The following is a 23,980-nucleotide window of genomic DNA, read 5'->3' as shown; positions in this document are numbered from 1 at the left end:
GTGACAGTTTTATGGCCCCGTTGAAAGTTTTGCGTGCGTGTATTGATTCTGAGGAATAAATTGATACATTTATTATCTATCTTTTCCATTTGAAGAGTTTTTCTGTTTTAAATAGGGATTAACCTTAGATTTACACAAAATATTAATATGTTATAAAGATTTCAACCATTTTATGAATTCCCAAATGGATTAACGAAATGAAAATCAGGTGACTGATGTGCTAAATAGGTCAAGGCAACACGAATATACATATTACTGACAGCTATGAACATTACAGCTAAAGAGGGTTCATGATTAATGGAGTAATATAAAGTGCTAAAATAAATTCCTTTTTTTCCAATTAGTTAACACTATACATAATCACCAATACAGTATGATTGAGTACTGGTCTCTTTATGTCGTGCAGTAGTTAGAACAAGAGTTATGCCAGATATGTATGAAATGCATTATATATGCCACAACCAATGTCGTTATACTGTTACGAGATATGACACTATAGCAAAAATAAAACATTCACAAGCACATTAACTATGGGAGATTGTTTACCTGCTGGCCAGGTTTATTATTCTATAAAAATTCCGATGAAAAACAAACGAGTGTGAAAGCTAAATGTTTATTTTAATTTGTAAAGATTGAATTTAATTGTGATTTTGTGTTTTTCAGGAATGTCCCACTGGCATTGTTGATGAAGATACATTCAAAGAGATATATTCTCGGTTTTTTCCACAGGGTGGTGAGCTCTTATTGATTAAGTCATTAACAGTAGCAACTCTGACAATGGAAATTAGGGACGATCTCGAAATGAAGATGTTTTTCTAAATATATTCAGGATTCTTTTTTTATCTTCATTCATCCCTACGAAATAGATACATAAACCCAATCAATGGGTTAAATGCAGTATAAGAGTTCATTCTAAAATATTTTATTTTATTTTATAACATTATAACAGAATTGGGAGTTATATCATCAATCCACCAAATATGTGTAAAATTTCTTTTTATATAAAGTTCAGTGTTGCATTAGTATTTATATTAACGGTTACGTAAACTAGAACAGGAAGAGTATCAACATTAAATTGCTTTAGAGAAGTTTTTCTTAAATTTGTCGCTAAAAGGTGAAATTATTTCCTGAAGATCTTAATGGAGCTGGTAATTTTCATTCTAAATATATATCATATCGCTGCCGATTCATAATATTCTAAACGCGCATCTGATGTACTAAATTATATTCCGGGTATTATGTTATACGGTTTTGTTTATAACATTAAAATGTATGAAAACAAATATCCATTTTTCGTGACAGTAACGAAGTTTTACTACTCGGCTGATAATACGATCGGAGACACATACAACTCATGAGTATATTTAGTAATCAAAACCTCTTTTATAAAAGTAATGTTTTAACATTACAAGCATTAAAACTTTTGCCAAAACATTTGAATGAAGTTTGGATTTGTTTTTATATATATTAGGTTTCTAGTACTTGAGAATAAGATTGAAAACGTGATAGATGTGTCGATTCGATATGTGATTTCATTTTATAAAGAGTAACAGACTGTGATAATTTCTTCTATATTTCTATTTTGATGCAAATAACCATCAAATAAGACTGAATTGTTTTTAAAAATATTACCAACCTAACAATAAATAGAATTTTATTTCAATATTCGATTTGCCATAAGTTGATATGAGTTACAATTAATGTCTTTCAAGTACAAAGCACTAGTTGAAAATAACGTTATAAATTCGATATCGAATATAAGAAAATTTGAAAGAACTATTTCTTTTTACGTCTCAACAAGAGGTTATGGATATATTATTGATGACAAATTGAAACATGTTTTGTTTGATGTGTTTGTGCGTTATGTTTATTACAATCATTTACAGTAACAATGTTCTACAACTAATGAAACAGTAGTTTATGAGATGTACGTTTTATCAGCAATTATTTATGTAAATAATACATGGATGCATCAGTGGATTAGTAATTGCTTATCTCTCCGAGGACACTGAATTTGCTCCTGGTTTTGGAGAAATTCTGTGTTGCTCAGTCTTTGATTTTTTTTCTTTGTTGAGGTCGGTAATTGTTTTCTTTTTTTTGTCAAGGTTTTGTTTCATTATTTCTGCTTCCCTTATATCGTCTCTTTTTGGAGATAAATTTGAAAGATACATCGGACACTAAATGCAAAATCGTTAAATTAGACGTGTGTGCAGTTAGTATATAAACCGTTAACTCTATTCTTAATATATCAGTCCAATATTATAATAGCTACAATCTTTGTTGTAAGCTGCTGCATACCACCTGAATGACATAGATTTTTTGTCAGAAGAAACTCAATTGCCCTTTCTCTAGTTTAAGGAATCAAAAGGACAAGGTTAATTTTTGGCACAATATGAAGCTTTGTGAAAACCTTGGCCACAAACTACATTCCAAAATGTTATGTAACCAAAATGTGCCTAAAAGATTGACTACCTAGGCATAGAATGTTTTTGGATCAGGGATGGCGTCCAAAGTAAATTTTTATGCTAAATACTATTATGAAACATTGACCAAAATGACGTTACAACATGAATAATGCTCAGTTTAGTGACTATAACTTCGTAATTGATAATTTGAGGTTGTGAGGTACCAACAAGAAGTTATTTTGTATCAATTTTAAAATCACAACTATTTCAATGAAATTATGGTTTCAACTCCTCAAGACAAAGTTACCCCTAGAATGATTTTGCGACAACTTGCTGTCCTTTTTAGTCGCATAGCTTCTCAACTGTTTTGGTTCTTATACAATCCTGGCTTTAACACATTCGGCTTTTGAGATTTCCTGTTGAATGGACTTTAAACTCATGCCAATTAAAAAGTGTTCATTTTTTAATATTTTCTTCGGTAGTATTCAGCCTTGATAAAAAAAACCATTTTAAAAATATTAGGGCAAATTAACCCTTCTCCTTCTATCTAGTGAACAATAAAAGAGAGTCGAAAAGAACCAAAGGAACACTCAATCTCCTAAGTTGAAAAAAAACCAGACAACCACATAACTAAAAAAGAAAAAAATGGAAAAACTATTATACACAAAACACAGTATATTAAGATAACACTGAACAACACTAATCATACCAAAACTGGGTGATCTGAGGTGCTCTGGAAACGTAAGCAGATCCTGGTTCACAAGTCGCAACGTCGTGTTGCCCATGTTAGTACAAACCGGTAATACGTCTAATTTGGCTATTGTTTTCTATCATTTTGGAAAACACATTCACTTTTCTTCAGTAGCAAGGATGAATCATTAATGATTTCACAGTAACAAACGATAATAATTACATACATTCATTTATTTGCTTGTTGTTGCATTATGTATTACATAAATCTTGTCTTTTTAAACTAAAATAATTATTATATAAAATGACTTTTGTAGATTCTGATTCGTATGCACATTATGTGTTTAACACGTTTGACCATGATGGAAACGGGACATTAAGTTTTGAAGTAAGTATTATGAAAAAATGATATTTAAATGAACTTTATCTGAAAATTTGTAGGAAATAAAACGACACAAAACGACTTATATAATTGAAGTTGATTTCATTTTGAATTGATTAGTATCGCGACAGTTTGCTATATTTGATGCCCACATGATTGTGAAATTTAACAAGGATTATGTACACGTCTGAAAAAATGCAATATACAAATGTACAATAGAAGAGTGCTTGCTACATTAACTCAAGTATAATAATACATCATTAGCTTATGATATTGATAATCATCTAAATATTTATATATGACCTTCAACCATTTGATTTGAACGATAAGTATGAGAAAATGAATTTGAAAATCTTATAAGATTTCCATAATATTTGATGTAATACTGTGTGTTATATAAGTAATAAGCAGAACATCGTATGAAAAGCGGAATTGCATTTGTATTCAGATACATTGCAATACTATATCAACATTGTTTTTAATCAGAATCTCAAATCCAATTTCTGATATATTTGATATAATGTTATAGTTTAGATGAACAAAATACATTCTTCGACAGAATAACTTCGTAAGTCTTACAAAAGTTGAAAAATGAGAAAGTTTATTTTGCCAAAGATTCAATTATTTTTTGTTGAGTAAGCAGTTTAATTTTTGGTATGATCAAACATGCTTTTTTTCAATTCTGCTTGTAAAGAGCGATACAAATCAAAAGGTGGTAAAAGTTCAATTCTATTATTATCGTGTGCTAACACATTTTCCTGATATTAAAAAAACTAAATTCAACACGTGCCATATTTTACTGACAGATCGCTTGTCTATGATTTTGATTTACAGAGCATCGACAGCAATCAACAATATTTTACGAATCAATTTCAACACCTTAACACATCTAGTAAATATTCACGTGTAACTTATAATTATTTTTAAAATACTCCAACGCAAGCGGACGTTGAAAATGAAAAATCCATCAATCAATCAATCAGTCTTATTTCCGTGCATATATATCAAAATAATGTATGTTTCCAAATTTTTTCTTCCTAATAGGGAGTTTACAAATACCAGAACATTCATAACGACAAATGAAACTTGGCAACCCTCAAAACAATTTAAACCAGGTTCAGCACACCATTTTTCATAACATGTCGTGTACAAAGTCAGGAATATGGGAGTTTTCATCAGATAGTCCCCTTCTATGTATGTTGCCGCTTGTTTTTGTTGCAAATGAGTGTTCCTGTCGTTCCGTTGTTTTCCTCTTATAGATGATGTGTTTCCAATTACTGTACAGACAATCCGATAATACGGAGACAATTACAATAAGCTGCGGTAATAAAGAAGAGATTTACTTCATGTATGATAGAAAATAGGAGATAATTGCAAATGTTCTGTTAAAAATGTAGAGCATTCTTCCTTGAAATTTGACAAATATTTTATCAAAACGTTGCATGCTTCGATTTTCTTTTTCGTTCTTTTAGAAACATTAATGTGATTAGCTTATCATTTTTATTCTGGATCCACTTTGAACAAATATTGAACATAGTACATTTAGTATCTTCATAAGAGATAGCTGAGTTTTATAGACGATCAGAAAACGATAAGAAATAAAATAAATGAAACCGGAATTGAATTGGCTATGTCTCGTAAACCTGAATGAGTTATTAATTGATTTACTGATTTTACCTTTCACGAACTTGCTGCTAAATAAAAAGTAAAACATATTTAGAATGAATGATGTCACAGTTGTGTTAGACTTTGTGTTATCGAATTCCAAAATAAATTCAAAATAGAAAAGTCGATGAATACTGACAAAATGGAATTTTCATAATTGAGCATCGAATCGTAATTTAGGTTTGATGATCTAAGTTCAAAAACAAATTTAAAACAATATTTCAGAATCCTTTTGTAAAAAGGGTTTTTGGTGGTGATATTTGAACTTTAGTCATACATATGACCTTGATAATAACTTGGTTCAAAATATAAAGCAGTACAAAAAAAAAAAAACCAAACATAAATAGTGTTGCATGATAATGATTGTTATGTTTAAAATGAAGTCAAACTGTATGGCATATTTAGTGTGTTTGTATGTTTTGTTTAAAGGGAAACGAGCTAGATATATAAAAAATATATAATATGATTTTTTTGTTCAATCATTAATGAAAAGAAAATAGTGAAATAATAAATCGTTTTAACAGCCAGTATTTTGTCTAAGAAACATTGATGATGAAATATTCACTTGCAAGTGAATAACTCGACCTTATTGAATTTATATTCATGTGAACTTCAATCAACCCCTTTGCTAGAGATGGATATCGCATGCGTTGTGCGTTCTATTATTTGAAGGAAAAGAATGTCAACATTGAAAGTGAAACAAAGGTAAATCATTTGATTGTCTGATTCGATCCACAGCAAATTATTCTGATTAGGTAAATACGATGATTCACATATTTTTCAAATCTAGTATGAAATTAAACAGACCTAGAAATTTCCAAATGCATGAGTCTGATATATAATTATTTATATCTATATTTATGTTTTATTGCTTATATGGCAATTTGAGGTTTTCAGAGGTCAATCCGATAGTAAGTTACATGGCATCTAGATAGGTTAATCTTCTTTTTTTTTTTTTACCTCAACAAGAATGATATTGTTTAGATAGAATCATTCAACGAAATTGTCAACCATTGTTTCACCTACAGTGTCGACATTCTTTTCCTTTTAATGGCTTAACACGACAAATGTATGCGAAACTATGTCTAACTAATGGGTTGGAATAACACATTAATACGGATTCAATGAGGTCGAATTAAAGTTAATAATAATTCATCGGCCATGTTTCTTTGCTTATTTTGACAAAATTGAACCAAACTGGAAACTAAAGGTGAACTATTATTTCGCTATTACACTTTCGAACTAAGTAAATCATATCTTTTTCAATTTCTAGTATCTAATTAAAAAATGCCCCTTTAAACTAAAGCATTGTATTTTTATTCTTTAAGTGATGTCTAATATATAACATGAAATCTTAGAAACCTACGATACATTGAAGTTAAAATCGATTCTTTTATTATGTTATCTGTTATAACGCCTTCTTTATGATGTTAGACAACAATACGCATCTGAAAACACAAGTTGCACAAATATCCTATTCTGGAACAGTTAACAAAACACCAAATATTTAGTGAATACCGAATAGCAGAGATAATTAATGGAAAAAACAATGTTTTTCCTCTGTATTTCACTCTAATAGAGAGTAAAATAACACTGTTACAGATAATTGTCAAATAAGTATTGATTTCGGAGACTATATAACAAACAACCACCGATGAAGTCGGTAAAATCTCTCGAATTACTGTAATGTAGGATAAAGGGAAAAGCATTAATTGAAGAACATAAAAAGCTTTTATCACTTTAGCCTGTAAAGCAACCAAACACAATTTATTCGAGATGACATTTATTTTCCAGTCATGAACTTATTAATGGCTATATAGTAACGTAATGGTTCGATCTCTTAGAAACAAATATTGAATTCTGAACTGTAACAAAAGGATATGTTCATTCTGCACGGTATCTTCAGAATGAAAATGATGTAATGATGTAAAACGGGATATAAACAGTGCATGCATTTGTAAATGGATTCAGCACGACAATTTAACAGAAGGAAGCTTTTGCGTCATTTTATACATATAGATTGCCGGGCACCATTTTTGGGTTTTAAAGGATTTAGTATAAACTTGTGTATGTAATATGACTAAAATTTTCTGACACGTTAAGAAAATAACTAAAATGTCGGTTTTTACAACAAAATATTCGTAGTCGAAATAATTTTTATAAGCACCAATAACATATGCACACTTATGTTAATATGTTTTTGAAGAGCTGTATATCAATTTGATGTATGCACGGTTAGCATTTCCGCATATTTTGTTTACATTCGTTCGGGGAAAAGTTAGTAATAACTAAGTAGTGAAGATAAAACTATTGAGACTTCTGAGTTACTTTTATCGCCGGTTGCTGTGGGGGTTGTTTTGATAAATTTTTATTTAACTGTGAAGAGTTTTCAGGACTTTCATTTGTCTTTGTGTCGTTCTTGGTTTGTTCTTTTTTTTATTGATTTCTTAGGCTTATAAATTGTTCTAATTGTCACTTGAATTTTTTTCCCAGCTGCCTTCCTTGACAGAGATAATTATTTTGGTAAAGACTAATGTAGTACACCACATCTAATACAACTAAGTTTTCTGAAGCTTAGTTTATATGAGTGTTGATATAATCGATAGACCAATTATAATGTGAGAAACATAAAACGACGGTGATCAATACGTAATGACCAAAGGACATTTCCTATAAATAAAAATTTCCAATGTCGAAGAACTTCCATCAACTCCATGATATTCAACTAGTCAATGGTAATCATCGGATCCAATAGTTTATTACTTGGTTTTCTGTGGTATCAAAGACCATGTAAATGGTGTTATTAAGATTCTAGTCAATATTGATGGCCGTATTGAAGCATATGTAATTAAGATTTGATATACAATATTGGTTTTAGTATCTGAAGAATGAATTTTAAAGGAAAAGAAGAAAGACATGCAACATCTGGAGGGAAAATGAACTAGAATAGAAAAAATAATAAAATTTTAACCATCTAATCGAAAATTTGATTGATCGAAACCTTTAAGGTGGAACAATTTATCGTGTAATTTCATTCTGTTGCGAATTGTTAATTACTTCGTTATAGCCTCCCGCAACATTGGCGTTAGCTGTGATTGTATATTTGCGTGATGCATATATAACGGTTACCATATAGAACTATGTCTCTTATGTACACATATATGTGTAATTTTTTTTACATAAGTTATGACCCCGTAAAATGCAGGTGTATAAAATTTGCATCAGTTTACATCTTGATAATAGGAATATTATTTTTCTTTAAGAAAATGAGTTAATTTTGATTCTCGTTTCAAATCTATGTAATGACATTTATTGATTCAAGATCCAGTTTTATTGTGTAATAAAAATTTTAATTAGTCTGGAGTCGTATCTTTTATATAAATATAATAGGGATTTCGAAATAAATACTAGTTTTATTGTGCATGCATTATATTTCCATTATGGCATATATATATTCTTATGGTAAAGATAGATTTATAATGGTAAAGATAGATTTAGAAAAGGATAGTGTGACTTCTATATCGAAGCTTAAGGTTATAACTTGTTCAATTTAACATACAAAGACCCAATAAGACAATTTGATGGATACTAATATTCTATTCTGGATTATGGTTTAATGAAATGTTACACGATTGTTACAGGGAAGGGTAAATAAAGGCAACAGTAGTATACCGCTGTTCAAAACTCATAAATCCATGAACAAAAAAACAAAATAGGGGTTACAAACTAAAACTGAGGGAAACGCATTAAATATAAGAGGAGAACAACGACACAACATTTAAATGTAACACACACACACACACACACACACACAGAGTTGTGCCAAAAACGGCCAGGGTTTTCTTTTATGTACCAGAACATCCCTATTATTTAGAATAATTTATACTTTTGCAAACAGTAAATTTTATAAAATGACTATACAAAAGATGTACATGATGAAACTGAAGTATTAGCTAATTACAGGAAACAACCGAAATACATTACATAACCCGACAAAATGCAACACATCCGAATAAGTTTAAACCTCAACGCCAAGTGAGGTAAAGTATGGTACCTTTTAAAACGTTTAAACACAAAGCATATCTTTGCACCTGTCATAATTCAGGAACCTTGTGTTCAGTGGTTGTCATTTTCTAGTTTCTCATATTTTATATAGAATAGACCGTTTGGTTTCCCGTTTGAATGGTTTTAAACTAGTCATTTTTGAGGCCCTTTATAGCTTGCTGTTTGGTGTTAGCCAAGGCTAAGTTTTTAAAACATATCTTGACCTATAATGGTTTATTTTGACTTGAATGCAGATACATCCTTTAAGACTTATAAATTCCCTATGTTAGCACATCCTGAACTATAGGTGATATTTGATCTTTGTTAATACAATAAAGTTGTCCAGGACCTGTCGATCTAGACTGAACTGCAATAACTACATGCCTATTAAGGCATCCAGATTATCGGCCTGTATTGTATAGTTTATGCTAACTAATCTGACTATTTTGTACATTAAAGCCATATAAAAAGCCAAAATGAAACAAAAATCCTCTAAATTTTCAAATCCTTTATGAATTTTCCTTAGAGTTCGGTATTTTTTTTTATTTTACCTTTGAATTTTTTGAATATAAATGTTTTCATTGGATGCTATTTTATATAAGCATCTATTGAAATTCATTGGTATATCAGGTTTCCTAGACTTACATTGAATGTGATTTGCAAATTGTCTGCTTACAGTGTTTAATTTGCTACATCGATAGAGCATGTTGCCGACAGTGCATAACGTTTGCGTGCATTACTGTTACATTTTCATCACTTAATTTTAGTATAAATTCTACTGGTAAATGAAACATTTTGTTTTAAATCAGTATAATGAATGTCTTTACATCTATTTTTCAAAACACGTCTTTTTTATCATTCGATTAAAAAACTCTCGCCGCGAAATAGCAGTTAGTCTTACACACCAATCAATAAATCAATTCATTTACAGCAAAAGCGTTTCACACAAAAAAATAATGAGGTATTTAGATTTAACATTGTATAACCCAAGTGAACGACCATTTAAGCTACATTGGAATTAAGAAAATTCAAAAATTATGTGGATGTTGTATATTTGCTAATGAGACAACTATCTTTCAAAGACCAAACTACAATAGACGAACATATGGACAATTTTGTAAAGCTGTAAAACAGCTTAACCAGCTTCGTGTTTATATCTTGCCATGTATGTTAAAAGAGGATCCAATGTTATATCTGAAAAAAAAAACATTGTGCAAAAAGGCGCATTATGCAAAGTTGTATGCTGATTTTGATTGTCGAGAGTAGAGGAAAAACTTGTTGCATGCGGTACGAAGATGAAATTTCTTACTCTGATAAGTCCGTTTTCTTTTTCGAAAAGTTTAGTTTGTCCAACGTCCACACCAGTCGTCTTGTCTTTTTCAGGAGTATAAATCAACTAAGAATTATATAACAATGTATCACCAGAAGTTTAACTTTTTTAAACAGACATGGAGTAGTAGAACAATAGTTGTATATTACTGATATTTCATATTAGTTCCATTTTAATTTTGCGTTTTTATAAAACAAATACAGATTTAAAAATGTTATAAAAATCTGTATCAATTTTATTATTTTAATATGAAAATGTCAAACATTTTTTTGTTTACCGGATATTTCAAACTTATATCAAAGATAAATCAAATCTTTGTATTTGATATTGTTTTTCAACTGTAAAAATTCGAGCGCCACTAACGACTCGTATGTAGATTTTACCAGATGATTTCCCATAGCTGCTGTTAACTTTTGCTTTAAGAAAACACAAATACATACTTGTTGATATTTTCTGTATTCGCAGGAATTTGTGATTGGACTATCAGTGCTAGCCAGAGGAACCATGACAGAACGATTAGAATGGGCTTTCAATCTTTATGACATTAACGGGGATGGATTAATTACGAGAGAAGAAATGTTGAACATTATATCTGCTATTTATGAACTGATGGGGAGATTCTGTGAACCTTCCGTTTATGAAAATACAACAAGAGATCATGTTGAAATGGTTTTCAAGGTATGTTGTTATTTCTACACAGAGCAATATGAAATTTAACACGATAACAAGTAATTATAAATCATTGATTATGGAATTGTTTGCACAAAAGTAAACTGCATCCATAACAAAAAACCAACTTCCATCAAAGGCAAAGCATCATTATTACATCCTGAGTTAATTTAGACCTCTAAAATGTTCGGATGCAATCGGTTTACATGGTATTTAAACCACATAATTCACCTATATTGACTGAAAAATATCGTTTGTAGGTTGTGCATATTCAGGCCGTTATTTTTCATTGTTTTATATTTGTTATTACGGGACCTTTTATAGCTGACTATGTGGTATGGGATTTGCTCCTTGTTGAAAGCCGTACGGTAATCAATGGTTGTTAATATTTATATCATTTGGTCTCTGGTGGAGAGTTGTCTCTTTGGCAATCATACCACATCTTTGATTTTATCTAAGTTAAGAAATAGATGTTTCTTTATAATATCATTTACAAATGGATAAACTATGGTTGCATATTATTTCCTCGATATTTGTTCCTTATGGAACTAAAGGTATATATAAAAAAGAAGAAATGGTATGATTGCCAATGAGACAACTGTCCACAAGAGACCAAAATGACACAGACATTTACAACTATAGGTCACCGTACGGCCTTCAACAATGAGCAAAGCCTATACCGCATTGTCCGCTATAAAAGGCCCCGATATGACAATGTAAAACAATTCAAACGAGAAAAGTAATTATAGACTGTTAATTCCAACAGGGACATAAATAATAACATTATTGACGGCAAGTTTCCACAGGAGGAAACATATGCGTTGACATTTACAGAAAACAACTTTCTCCAACAATTCTCCAACAATAAACAAGTGCCAAGCTCCCAATCGTTCTGTAAAAATGTATTCAAAGTTTTACGAAACCTCTTTGTGTAAGAATAACTTTCACTGGGTACGTTTTATGTTGTAAGTGTGAATAACTTAGATACACTTAACCATAGTAAACAAAGTCTGAACCGTATTTGATCAAGCCATAACATTCCTCGACCTATTCTTATTTTTTCTGTTTCATTCCTTCAATATATAGTAAACGTGATACAAACTTCATTTTCCTTGGCTAAAAGGCTTGTTTCAGGGGCTAAGACTTGGTTGAATAAAGTTCTGACGTGGTCGAATGTGAATCATACCCTCTATATATGAACTGGTTAAACTCATTTCAAAGTGTTTAGTATGGTTCAGACTAGAGTCTATAACATTTAGACTGTTGCAGAATATTCCAGTTACAATTAGTAAAGTTTAGTTCGTAGTGCATGCTACTGTAACGTTTCATTACGAAGGTGTGTGTCACCAGTAGAAGGTCCAATTTGAATTTTTAGATGTCCTTCGAGAGTGGTTTTCGAATAGTTGCAAATGTTGCAAATTAGAGTACGTCTCGTGACATTTGTAGTGGTTTTATTTGATCTTAATACAAAAGTTATAAACAGACTTTTTCGTAATGACGTAGATTTGGGTGATTAAATTTGTTTATCAAGATTTATAAGTTTATATGTTGTAATGTACTTTTGTATTAATTATTCTAAGTTTTATCTGTGTTGAGAGCTAATGCGCTTGTTTGTACTGTATTCATGTCACGTAGTCTTGTCATTGAAGCCGATTTTTTTTCATTGACATATAAGCGGAAGGTTTAGCTAGCAATACAACCAGGTTCAGATATTTGGGTCGACAGTCAAATAATTTCAAAACTTTAAAATAAGGGAAACGGGCATACCTCAACTATATAGGACATTTGTTTAACAGCTATTAAGATAACTTATCTTAAAGATTTTAAACTTCATTCTAGCATTGTCAGATCAGTTAAGATTGACGGAAATCAAGCGGAAAACAAACTCAATTAAAGTGGAAGGAGATTGTCTTCAGTATATTAAAATTAAAATCTTAATCCTTGCATAAACTGTGATAGTATTCCCGGTTCTCATATTCATCAATTTCAATCGCAGCGTAGTGACATAACACAAAAATTGAAGTAGACATTGGTAATTTTAAACAATCTAAATTGATTTATTCTCCCATGTCTAGTAATAATTCTAGAACAGATTGGTAGTTTGACATTTGTTGAATTAAAAAAATACTTAAAAAATAAGATGATATGGTATGATTGCTCGTGGATTGACCATCTACCAGAGTGATTTTGTATAGGTCACAATAATGCTTACGAAATTAAATAAAACCATGCCGTATAGTAGGATATAAAAAGACCTATGATGAGACAATTCCAGTGAAAACTGTTGGCCTTGATAATTACTTATATAATAATAGAAATAATATGGCAGAAAGCACAACAAAACTTTGAATTACAGGCCCTAACTGGAGACGGGTAACACTGTGGTAGGGTTTAGATGTTTGTGAGCGTTAAAACCTTTGATATATTTCAGAGCAAATTATAAAAAAATAAAACCACTACTTTCTGCCATGGTTATTAGTCAATCACATCCAATAGATTTAGTGAAAAAACGTTATTAAACGCGGTAAAAAGACTATGGCATAACGCATTGGAAATAAGCATCGACAGGATGTAAGAACATAAATGTTCATAACACTACGTATTAGTTTTGATTTAATATATCAAAATATATCAATGTTAATCAACATTCCAATATCTTATTACAATGTTAAATTTATAATATTGATACATAGATTTATACATAGAATCAAAACATTTACATTACGTGAATCTATATCTTTGTTTAATTTTTCTTTGTTGAAGAATTTCTTCAGGGGAGATAATTCAGTATGCTTATCATAGTAGCAGTTAAAGTGGCGAGATAAGTGCTAAAATCATTAAAATTCCAGATCTGTTGCAAGATACCTCCATTGTTTTAAATAAACAAAAATGTTTATAGTGACAGAAATAGTGTAGGTTGTATTCTTAATTAAAGCAAACTGAATAATCAAAAACTCACATCAGCGTCTGGTAATTACAACACATTGCTTAATGATTCATTATTTGAAAACGCATATTTATTGATACTGCAATGCATTTAGTCATTGATTATATCGCTAGATTTATAGTACATGTTTTCTTATCTTGGAACTGGAGTTTTATTTCCCCCATATAGCTCACTGTAGTGTTTGTTTTTCCAATCACGAAGAAGTGCAGTTTTTCTATATTTGATAGCAAAATTTCAATTTCTTTCTCAAACTTGTAGTCCCCTTCATATGTTCTGTTAGATATCTTGGAGGGTTATGACCTTTCTGTTTTAAGTATCAAGATTGTATCGTAATTCTCTTCCTGGTTATTTTCAATGCTAGCCAAATGTCAAATCCTTTCTCAAACTTGTAGTCCCTTTCATATGATCTGTTAAAGTTCTTAGAGGATTATGACTTTTCTGTTTTGACTATCAATATTGTATCGTTATTCACTTCTTGGTTATTTCAAATGATAACATTTGTGTATTTCCTCAGATACTTTTAACCGTGTTCAATTTAATTAAAATTGAAAAATTGATAGATCATGTTCAAAACTGCTACATTTTAAAACACTTTTGCATAATCTTCCAAATGGCGGAAAATGTGTCCTCATTGGTGGATAAACTCATCAAATGTCCAAGGAAAGAAATCTTATATGCCAGATTTGCGTTTCGTCTACAAAAGACTCATCAGTAACGCTCGAATCAAAAAAGTAAAAAAACCCTTATAAAGTACGAAGTTGGGAGCATTTAGGACCAAAAGTGTCTTAAAATTTTTCCAAATACAGCTTAGGCAATCTATTCCTCGGTAGAAAATCCTTAGATATTTGGTCAACAGTTAGTTTATGATGATGACCGTATCAATGATAGTTCATATCAACCATTGTTACCATATTATGACAGATAAAAAGTTTCATTCTGTTTTTGTAAACACTCAATGGTTTTATTTGAATATTTTGGAGTATCTAATTTATTCTTGATTTTTTATAGTGCTATTGACGTTTAATATTCAATTTTAATGATCCCCATATTTTCGTCGGTATTTGTTTGGTTATGGTGTCATCTTTTATTTCTTATGGTTTCCCATTTATTTTTTACATTCAGTACAAACACTATTTTAGTTCATCTTTTTTATTTTTAAATTTGTTGTTGCAGAAAATGGATTTAAATAAAGATGGAGTTATATCGTTGGACGAATTTATGGATAGCTGTCGAAAAGTAATGTATTCAAATTTTCATTTGCATGAAACAAAAAGATTAAACATAATCAAGAAAACCATTTTTAATATCCATGAACATACACAGACAACCAAAAATCATATTTTTTTATAACATTTTCAGAGTTTTTTTCCGATTGACCTTCTACTGATGCATAATTTGATAGTTTGATATACTAAAACACCTTGGTGGTTTTGTAAAAACTTGCTTTTCCTACATTTCAGGGACTCGCTCGTTTTCGCCAGGTCAAACAATGGTTTATTCTATTTGCCGCTCATTATCTCATTTAGTAGCATTTGAACGTAACATCTAAAACAATGTCATCCTAATAAAAACTGAAGCTAATAAAAGTATTAAAAACACGAGACCATTGTAAGATAAATATCCTTTAACTATTTGAGGAACTCTACAAATTTCAAAAACGTCGATTACGAATCGCTATTGGGTATGTCGGAAAAGAAAAGAATGAGAATTGCAGCTCTTATGATATTTTGATTTCGTGCTTTTTTGTGACATATTTCTTTGTTTTTATAGTGGTTAAGATTACGACACAATGTTTACTGCTGTTCCCCTATTTTGGGCATTTTTTTTTAACCTATAATGTCTGTTTGCTCTGCTCACACATCGGTGTCTAAATAATGGAATTTGATGCGACTGTCAAACAAGTGAGAATTGTAGCTAGCTATAAAACCAGGTATAATCAACAACTTTCTACATAATAAAATGCCTGTACCATGTCAGGAATATGAAAATTGTTATCCATTCGTTTGATGTGTTTGAGATTTTGATTTTGCCATTTGATTAGAGACTTTCCGATTTACATTTCCTCGAATTTAAGTATTTTTGTATTTTTAATTTTAAATTGATTGAAACTGGTCTGTTAAACCAACCGAATGGTATTTGTTGCATACACTTTCTAGTTTACAGTTATAATATACAGCTTAATCTGTGACGTTTACAATAAGTATCAGTCAAATAATATCCATGGCTTTACATAGGAAAACAAGGTCATTATAGATAGTTAAAATCGGTCATACACTATAGATTGAAGCACTTTATGTATCATCTACATTCTATGGGGAAATATACAATAGTTCAATGTCTTTTGACATTTGAAAACATGACCACTTAATGCAATAAACTTCCAGCACTTAGTATATGCCATCGAAGCTGTACCAAGGGAATGTTTAAAACAACTAAAAAGTAGTTCAGTTTTGACGCCACAAAAATGTATAACACTTTATCGTGTAAGTAACAAAGGAAAGAAACTAAAACTAAAATATCTAATCAGCAGAAAAATATTGTTTGTATTGCACTTTTGTTCGTAATCTTGTTGTTTATTTTTTGTTTATCATGTTACATAGAAGTAACTTAAGAAAATGATATAATATAAAAAAGAAGATGTGGTATGATTGCCAATGAGACAACTATCCACAAAAAAACAAAATGACACAGACATTAACAACTATAGGTCACCGTCCGGCCTTTAACAAGGAGCAAAGCCCATACCGCATAGTCAGCTATAAAAGGCCCCGATAAGACAATGTAAAACAATTCAAACGAGAAAACTAACGGCCTTATTTATGTAAAAAAGATGAAGGAAAAACAAATATGTAACACATAAACAAACGACAACCACTGAATTACAGGCTCCTGACTTAGGAAAGGCACATACATAAATGATGTGGCGGGGTTAAACATGCTAGCGGGATCCCAACCCTCCCCTAACCTGGGACAGTGGTATAACAGTACAACATAAGAAAGATCTATAAAAATCAGTTGAAAACGGCTTAACTCATCAGATGGACAAAAATACTTATACATCCCGACACAAAAAGACAAATGAACAGATCTGAGAGTACTCGAAGTTATCTGACAGCTAGTTCAAAACCACTAACAACTAATAAAAAAAATCATGCATCTAAGACTAAACTATCAATCCGTACACATCCAACATCCAACGGATTTAGTGTAAAGACGCCATAAACAGCCAGAGAAAAACATGACCTTGTGCAATGCCAAGTTATAGGTATCGACAGATTGTAGATCCATGAATATGTATATGTATATAACATACTAGTAATAATAGTTGGCTTTTAATTTACTGATAACAAAATCAATATTTATACCAATGAAAACAATAGTCAATGATCTTATTACAGTGTTGAATAGGTAACCTTTTAGAATAAGTTTATTTAAAGGAGCAACAAGTTTACATGGATCATTTCTAAATTTCCGGGCACGGTTAACAACATTTCCGTAAAAATGAGGATGTGCTATCCCGTTTGAAATAAGTTTTCTACAGGTACAACCAAACTTCAAAACCAAATCTTTATATCTATGGAAAAATTTAGTGAAGGTTTTAAGTAATTTATTGGAACGATATCCCTGGTTTAATAATTTACCAGTAATACATAGGTTGCGTTCGTTAAAATCATAAACGTCACAACAGACACAGGCATAGCGAACAATTGTGAAATATAAACACCGTAAGATGGTGCCAAAGGAACATCACCATCTAAAAATGGAAAATTAACAATAGGGAACTAAAAATCGTCTCTTTTCGTAAATTTTAGTGTGGATTTTCCCGGTAAAAACAAACAAATGCGTGAAAATAGACATAAAAAATTCGAATTCTTACCAGGAGCAACAGGCAGGTATCCCTAAAAAATCTCTGAAATTACAATATTTTGACGTTTTTCGGACTTTATTATGTCTAGGTTGTGTGCTTGTTTTACGAATCAGAAAAGACAATTTTTGTGATGACATTTAAAACGATGTCACATATTATTTAGGCAAGATTTAATTATCATTTCTTTTATGGTTTGTTTCCTTTGTTATTCAGGATGAAAATATAACAAAAGGAATGTCGATGTTTGACACTGTTCTGTAACCGAAGAGAAAGTGTGTTCATCTTATCCTTGGAAGTCACGTGTACAGATTGGAAATATTTTTAATGTTAATGATCGTTAATGTTAACCTCTACAGATTTTATTACATTTTATATACGATTGACAGTATCGTCATATTATTTATCATTCTATCAGGCTATGGAGCACAGGTTATAACAGGATACGATACACCTTCAACGTCGATATATATTAGTGTAATTGAATGTTATGTCAAAGAAGAAATTTATCTGCTGGATTTAAAACGTTGTTTGACCAAGTCACGTGCTATATTCTGCTGAAATGTTGACTTTAAATATATTCCAGTATTTTGCCTATGATTGCTGTTATCCGTTTTAACCTTACAATTATCTGTCTTCCTCTAGCCTTGTGTATTGTTGTTAATAATGATTGTTTATTTTGAATACACAAGTTTTCATGTATTCAAACGTTATTTGGGGTAATTTTAAATAATGACTACTGTATTTCAAACTGAAGTTTATTTTTTTCTTGTTTTAACTTAAAACCATAAAACGCTTCAAGATAAGTGTTTCACGTGTAATTATACGTCATCTGAAATAATTTTATATCTGTTATTTCTTTTTGTGTATTCTGTTAAACAATTATGTGCTATGAAATACAAATCTTGATTATTGTAGATTAATAGTTTGCTCTTTTGCGAACGTGTGTCGTGTCAATAATGATCAAACCTACGATACCCGAACACTTGATTGCAAACTTCCTTCAATCTCTCCAACGGGATTAGTTAAAAGCAAAGTAATTTGAAGCTTTATAAAAGTTTCAATGTTAAGTAGAAATCGAATATTTCCTAAGGTTTGATTTATGTAGTCTATCAGTGAACATTTGAGGATTTTTGCACAATTAACACATACTTAAATGCTTTAAAACCTTTTGAAATTCAATAATCAAGTGATTTTTTTTGTCGTTTATTAGAATATTTTCAAAACAACCAGTAGTTTTCAAATGGTGAATCATATGGTCTTCATATGAAAACATAACATTATGTTTTGTGTTTTGGATAAAAAAAAAAAAAAAAAAAAAAAAACACACTATAATACAAAGCCATAAACATGTTATGTCTTAGAAAAATTTCAATGTTGACAGAGCGTTATACACTATATAGAGTATCAATGTCATAATAATTAATTGTATGCAACGACCAACCTGCTTGGTGTTTCCAATATACATATATAAGGGATACTTTAGAAGAAGAAACAATATTTGGAATTTGCATTGTTTATGTCATTCAACCGTAGCCTTATAGAAAGATGTTCTTTTTCATTCATTGTCATATAAAAGAATATAAGTATTATTATACATGTACTACTTTTTCTGGTAACACAGTGCACTTGTTCAGCCTCCTGCTTCCCGTACAGTGGGTTTTAAATGTATACGGGAATCCTAAGTTTGCATCCTGGGCAACTGAGGAAATTATAAACAGGAAATTTTTGGAATACACAAATATCTATTAAAAAAAGAAGCTAAAACTAGCAATTGCTTTATGACTTTACACAATATATGTATGCTATTAAGTCACATGAGTATATTCGAACTTAGTTTTATTATTTTTTATTTTTAAACAGTATAAAATTGATAAAGAAAAACGAAAACATTCTAAATCAAAATGCCAATAAACCAGTAATTATGCGGTATGACTAATATTTGTATATGATAATAAATACTTGTGGTGTGAATTTGATTAGTATTTTTATCAGAGAAATATTACGTTTTTTATAGATCATAGACAAAAAGTAATCACATATCGTTTAAGCTACCAACTCTATAAAACAAAATAATTATCACACATGTGAAATAAAACTAAAAGTACAAAAATCAAGAAATTTAACATTTTATAGATATTTATGTCAGAAGCATTATTATAATATGCACATGTACTATTATGTGGTTACATATTAGGAAATGACATATCAATTGACTTGTTAGCAACAACACCTTGACACTCATAATTGCTTGTATTTGGAAATGTCAAAATAAGGAAAAGTATGCTAAGACAAATGTTGACACTATAAGTTAGAAATGAGCCTGGTACCTTTGACAACTAATGAGAAACATTCTATCCGATGAATAATGACTCCATGAGAATGTATTTTCTTCATACCCATATACACCTTTATAAACAAACGATTTCAGCTATTGGCCACTTCAAAGTTCTCCGCAGTAACATATCCTATGCCCAATCGAAAGGTATTTACATATATATAGATTTATACGTTACACCAGTGCATGTTAACATTTTACGGACTCAATCAACATGGGTATTCCGTACGCAAAACTGATACAGCAGTGCCACGATGACGAAAGAATGAAACAGACTACTGTATAAGTTGAAGAGTCACTATCACAACTTGACTGGCTGTTACAATGTATCGTGTAAATTATCTTAAAGGCAACATGCCTTCGTGGTATTAATTTTCTTAGATACAAGAAAAGTCACACCATCTATACTTTACTGATTGTCTTGTATTTCCTATTGAGAAACTTTTATTGAGTGTGGACTGTCAAAGCGGGTGATGCATACAAAGAAGGATACGTTTATCCACAAGACAAACTCCGCTCGCATCCTATTGAATTTTATGCGATTATCTCAGTTATAAGTGTCTTTTTTTATCTTGATTTGTAAATTCGAAAAATAAATTTACGAGATCTGAACATCTTTAAATTACTATTGCTTTTGTGTCATTCTTAATTGAGTATGAAACATTGTTTTGTACACAGAAAAACAAAACAACCTTTGTATCATTCAATATATTGTGCAAAGATTTTTTCCATTTAAAACTTTGTAGGTTTGTTGCTGAAATTTTAATTTCTTTGACATATTCAACAGAAAAGAGTAACGGATGAAATTGCAGTCAGAAAAAAACCCAATGTTTGAACGTCATGTTTTTGTTACGTATCATTATAAGTGAATACACCAATTCATGTTTTTCTATGTTAGTTTAAATAGTTGCTTGTAAGTTGATACCATTTTTAAGCATATACATTTTAATACTTCTTCCAACAAAGGACCAGATGTTCGTTTTGTTGTTTAATTGATATTATATATTTTCAGTCATTTATTAAAGTAACTTTTTATGTGTTTAATTATTTTATTATATTTTCTGTTTTGATCCCAATGTGAATATCGTATTATTGAATATACATGTATTAAAGTGAAATGTCATTTAAGTTCAATTGATAAGGAAAGAGAGACTACTCTGAGTATTATTGGGAGAATGAAAGTATAGCTTTGTTTTCACAGTTAATGATTTCTATATGAATTTGTACAGGGATTTGTAGGCTATCGGATGGATTCATTTGACAGTGATTCTCTTTCCTTCTGGAATTCCATCTGTTAGATATATATTAATGCAGCTTTATGTTGGGTGATCTTCGTTTTATTGACGTGTACGCTTAGATCTCTTTTACCAACCATGATTGTGAACATGGTGAAAGCTTATCGTAAAAATAAATAAAACTGATTAGGGCAAATAATATAATAGATTGGCAATTTGCTAGATATTTCATAGCAGACGAAGCCACGAGATGTACTTCATGTCAATTTTCATGATAAGCTTTCTAGCACATCTTTTGTCTTAGTATTGTGACAGAACTGAATTTGATTTCTGAACGAATTTTTACTTGCCATTAAACAGATGTTTGAATGCACTAGTGTAGTAGGAACTGCTTACTCTTCCAAAGCACATAAGTATTTCAGGTTTTTTTGTGGGACCGTGGTTTTTAATTTTTTAGTTTTCTGCATGTAATCTTGTTGAATTCGGTTTGACTTTTCGTTTTTATTCTTTTATGCGTTAAATGTCTGTTATTCTCCTGAATCAGGTCTATGATTGAACTTTGGATGTTTTCTCCTCCCATTTCGACATTCGAAGATAATAAAAAAACATTCTAAAATGGTCCATTCGTAAATTTTGTAACTATACCGATACTAAGGTTTCAACTCCCTCAGGAAACGGTGACTATGGCTGAATTTTTTGGTCATACATCTATTCTTTTTGTTCTTATTCATTCTTTGCTTTAAATTATTTGGTTTCTGAAGGTTGATCCAGAAGCATAGACATTTAGTATGCGCTAAGTATGCTTAAAAAGTAAAATTATAAAAATACTGGACTTGGAGGAAAATTCAAAACGGAAAAACCCTAATCAAATGACGAAATCAAAAGCTCAAACACATTTAACAAATGGATAACAACTGTCATAATCCCCGTATGGTACATACATGAAAAATCCTCTTAAATAATTTAAGTCGTACTTGAACATACGTTACGAAAATAGCAAGATCTGCATAAAAAAAACTAAAGTACACGGATTGCACTTTAACTCCGAAGAAAACTAAGTTTTGTATTAATTAAACTGTAAGCAAATGAATACCATAGCCATAGACACTTGGATGATATTAAACACTGTCACACAATTGTTCGTCATTGTTTAGAAGAGGGACAAAAGACACCAGAGGGACATTCAAACTCATAACTTGAAAATAAACTGACAACGACATGGCTTAAAAAGAAATAAGACAAACAGAGAAACATTAATACACAAAACACAATCTAGAAATAAAGGCTAATCAACACGATTTGCTATTATATTGATTGAAACAAATTGTGTACCTCTTTATTGACGCTTTCAAAGGGCTATCATTTGTACTTTTTATAAATTTTACCTGAAAATATTTATGCGACAATCAAAATAAGAAAAGAAGGTCTGGAACGTTGTTATGATGTGGTGATGTCAGAATCTATCATTGACAAATGATAAGGAGTCATAGAAAATACCATAGCAATGAAAGAAAAAATATTTAACTCATTGAAAGGTTAACTGGTCCTGATTTTCTAATGAAAAACATCCTATTAATAAGTTAATTGACGATAAAAGGATTTGGCAATTATTATGGAGATGTTTACTCGATGTCTTAAAATTGGTCTTGTTTATCATTGTATCATTTACATATGATCTTAAATTGAGAGTGGAAATGGAGAATGTTTCAAAGAGACAACAACCCGACCAAAGAACAGACAACAGCTACATTGGATCTGTCATATAAGAAGTACTTAACGCATTATGGTTATATTTTAATATATATAATCTAGTTTCATCACATATTCTTTAACGCTGTTGTGAAATGAATTTTTAAATATTAAGAGTATTTCTTGTTTGTAGACTCAATTAGTTGATAGTTAAATGGGTTAGGATAGTTTTAGAATTTCAAAAGTTTTGTAGTTTCAAATACTAATTGACACTTTTACATAAAGCATGGCAATGCAATTCACTTTTCCATTCACTTAATCATTATATATATATTTATAGGTTGGTGGTTTAAGTGAATCAAGTGCTAGTCTTTCAATTTTGCAATTAGTATGTATGTTTTATCCAGTTCAATCAACACATGTTCATGAGGAAATTGAGATATAATAACATAACTTACGACTTCACCATCTCATAAAACAGAGCTTTTTCTATAAAAATGGGAATCGTAGATACAAATTGCTTGTTTTTAGGTTACAATAATTCATATTTTGTGAAGAATCACACTGAATCTTCCAGAAAGTATACTGAAGATGATATTATCAAAATGCTGGACTTTTTGATCGACAATGTATTTGTTGAGTTTGGAGGATTTATATTTCAACAGACAGTGGGTATTCCAATGGGTACTAATTGTGCACCCCTGCTGGCCGATTTGTTTTT

General features: G+C 30.5%; 1 protein-coding gene across 1 annotated transcript in view; it reads left to right on the top strand.

Annotated features, from left to right (window-relative positions):
• The window catches only part of LOC143072965 (Kv channel-interacting protein 4-like), a 35,960-nt gene extending 14,586 nt beyond the window's left edge, over window positions 1–21,374 (top strand). Inside the window, exons 3-7 of the mRNA XM_076248152.1 lie at window positions 664–733; window positions 3,413–3,483; window positions 10,982–11,194; window positions 15,306–15,368; window positions 18,214–21,374. Of these exons, the coding sequence (XP_076104267.1) occupies window positions 664–733; window positions 3,413–3,483; window positions 10,982–11,194; window positions 15,306–15,368; window positions 18,214–18,261 (465 nt within the window). The 3' untranslated portion in view covers window positions 18,262–21,374. The remainder of the gene's footprint in view (window positions 1–663; window positions 734–3,412; window positions 3,484–10,981; window positions 11,195–15,305; window positions 15,369–18,213) is intronic.
• Window positions 21,375–23,980: the final 2,606 nt, after the last annotated feature.

Source organism: Mytilus galloprovincialis, chromosome 4 (assembly GCF_965363235.1).
Source record: "Mytilus galloprovincialis chromosome 4, xbMytGall1.hap1.1, whole genome shotgun sequence".
Classification (NCBI taxonomy): Eukaryota; Metazoa; Mollusca; class Bivalvia; order Mytilida; family Mytilidae; genus Mytilus; species Mytilus galloprovincialis.
The sequence above is the reverse complement of the archived record's forward strand: the minus strand, read 5'-3'. Positions and strand labels throughout refer to the sequence as shown.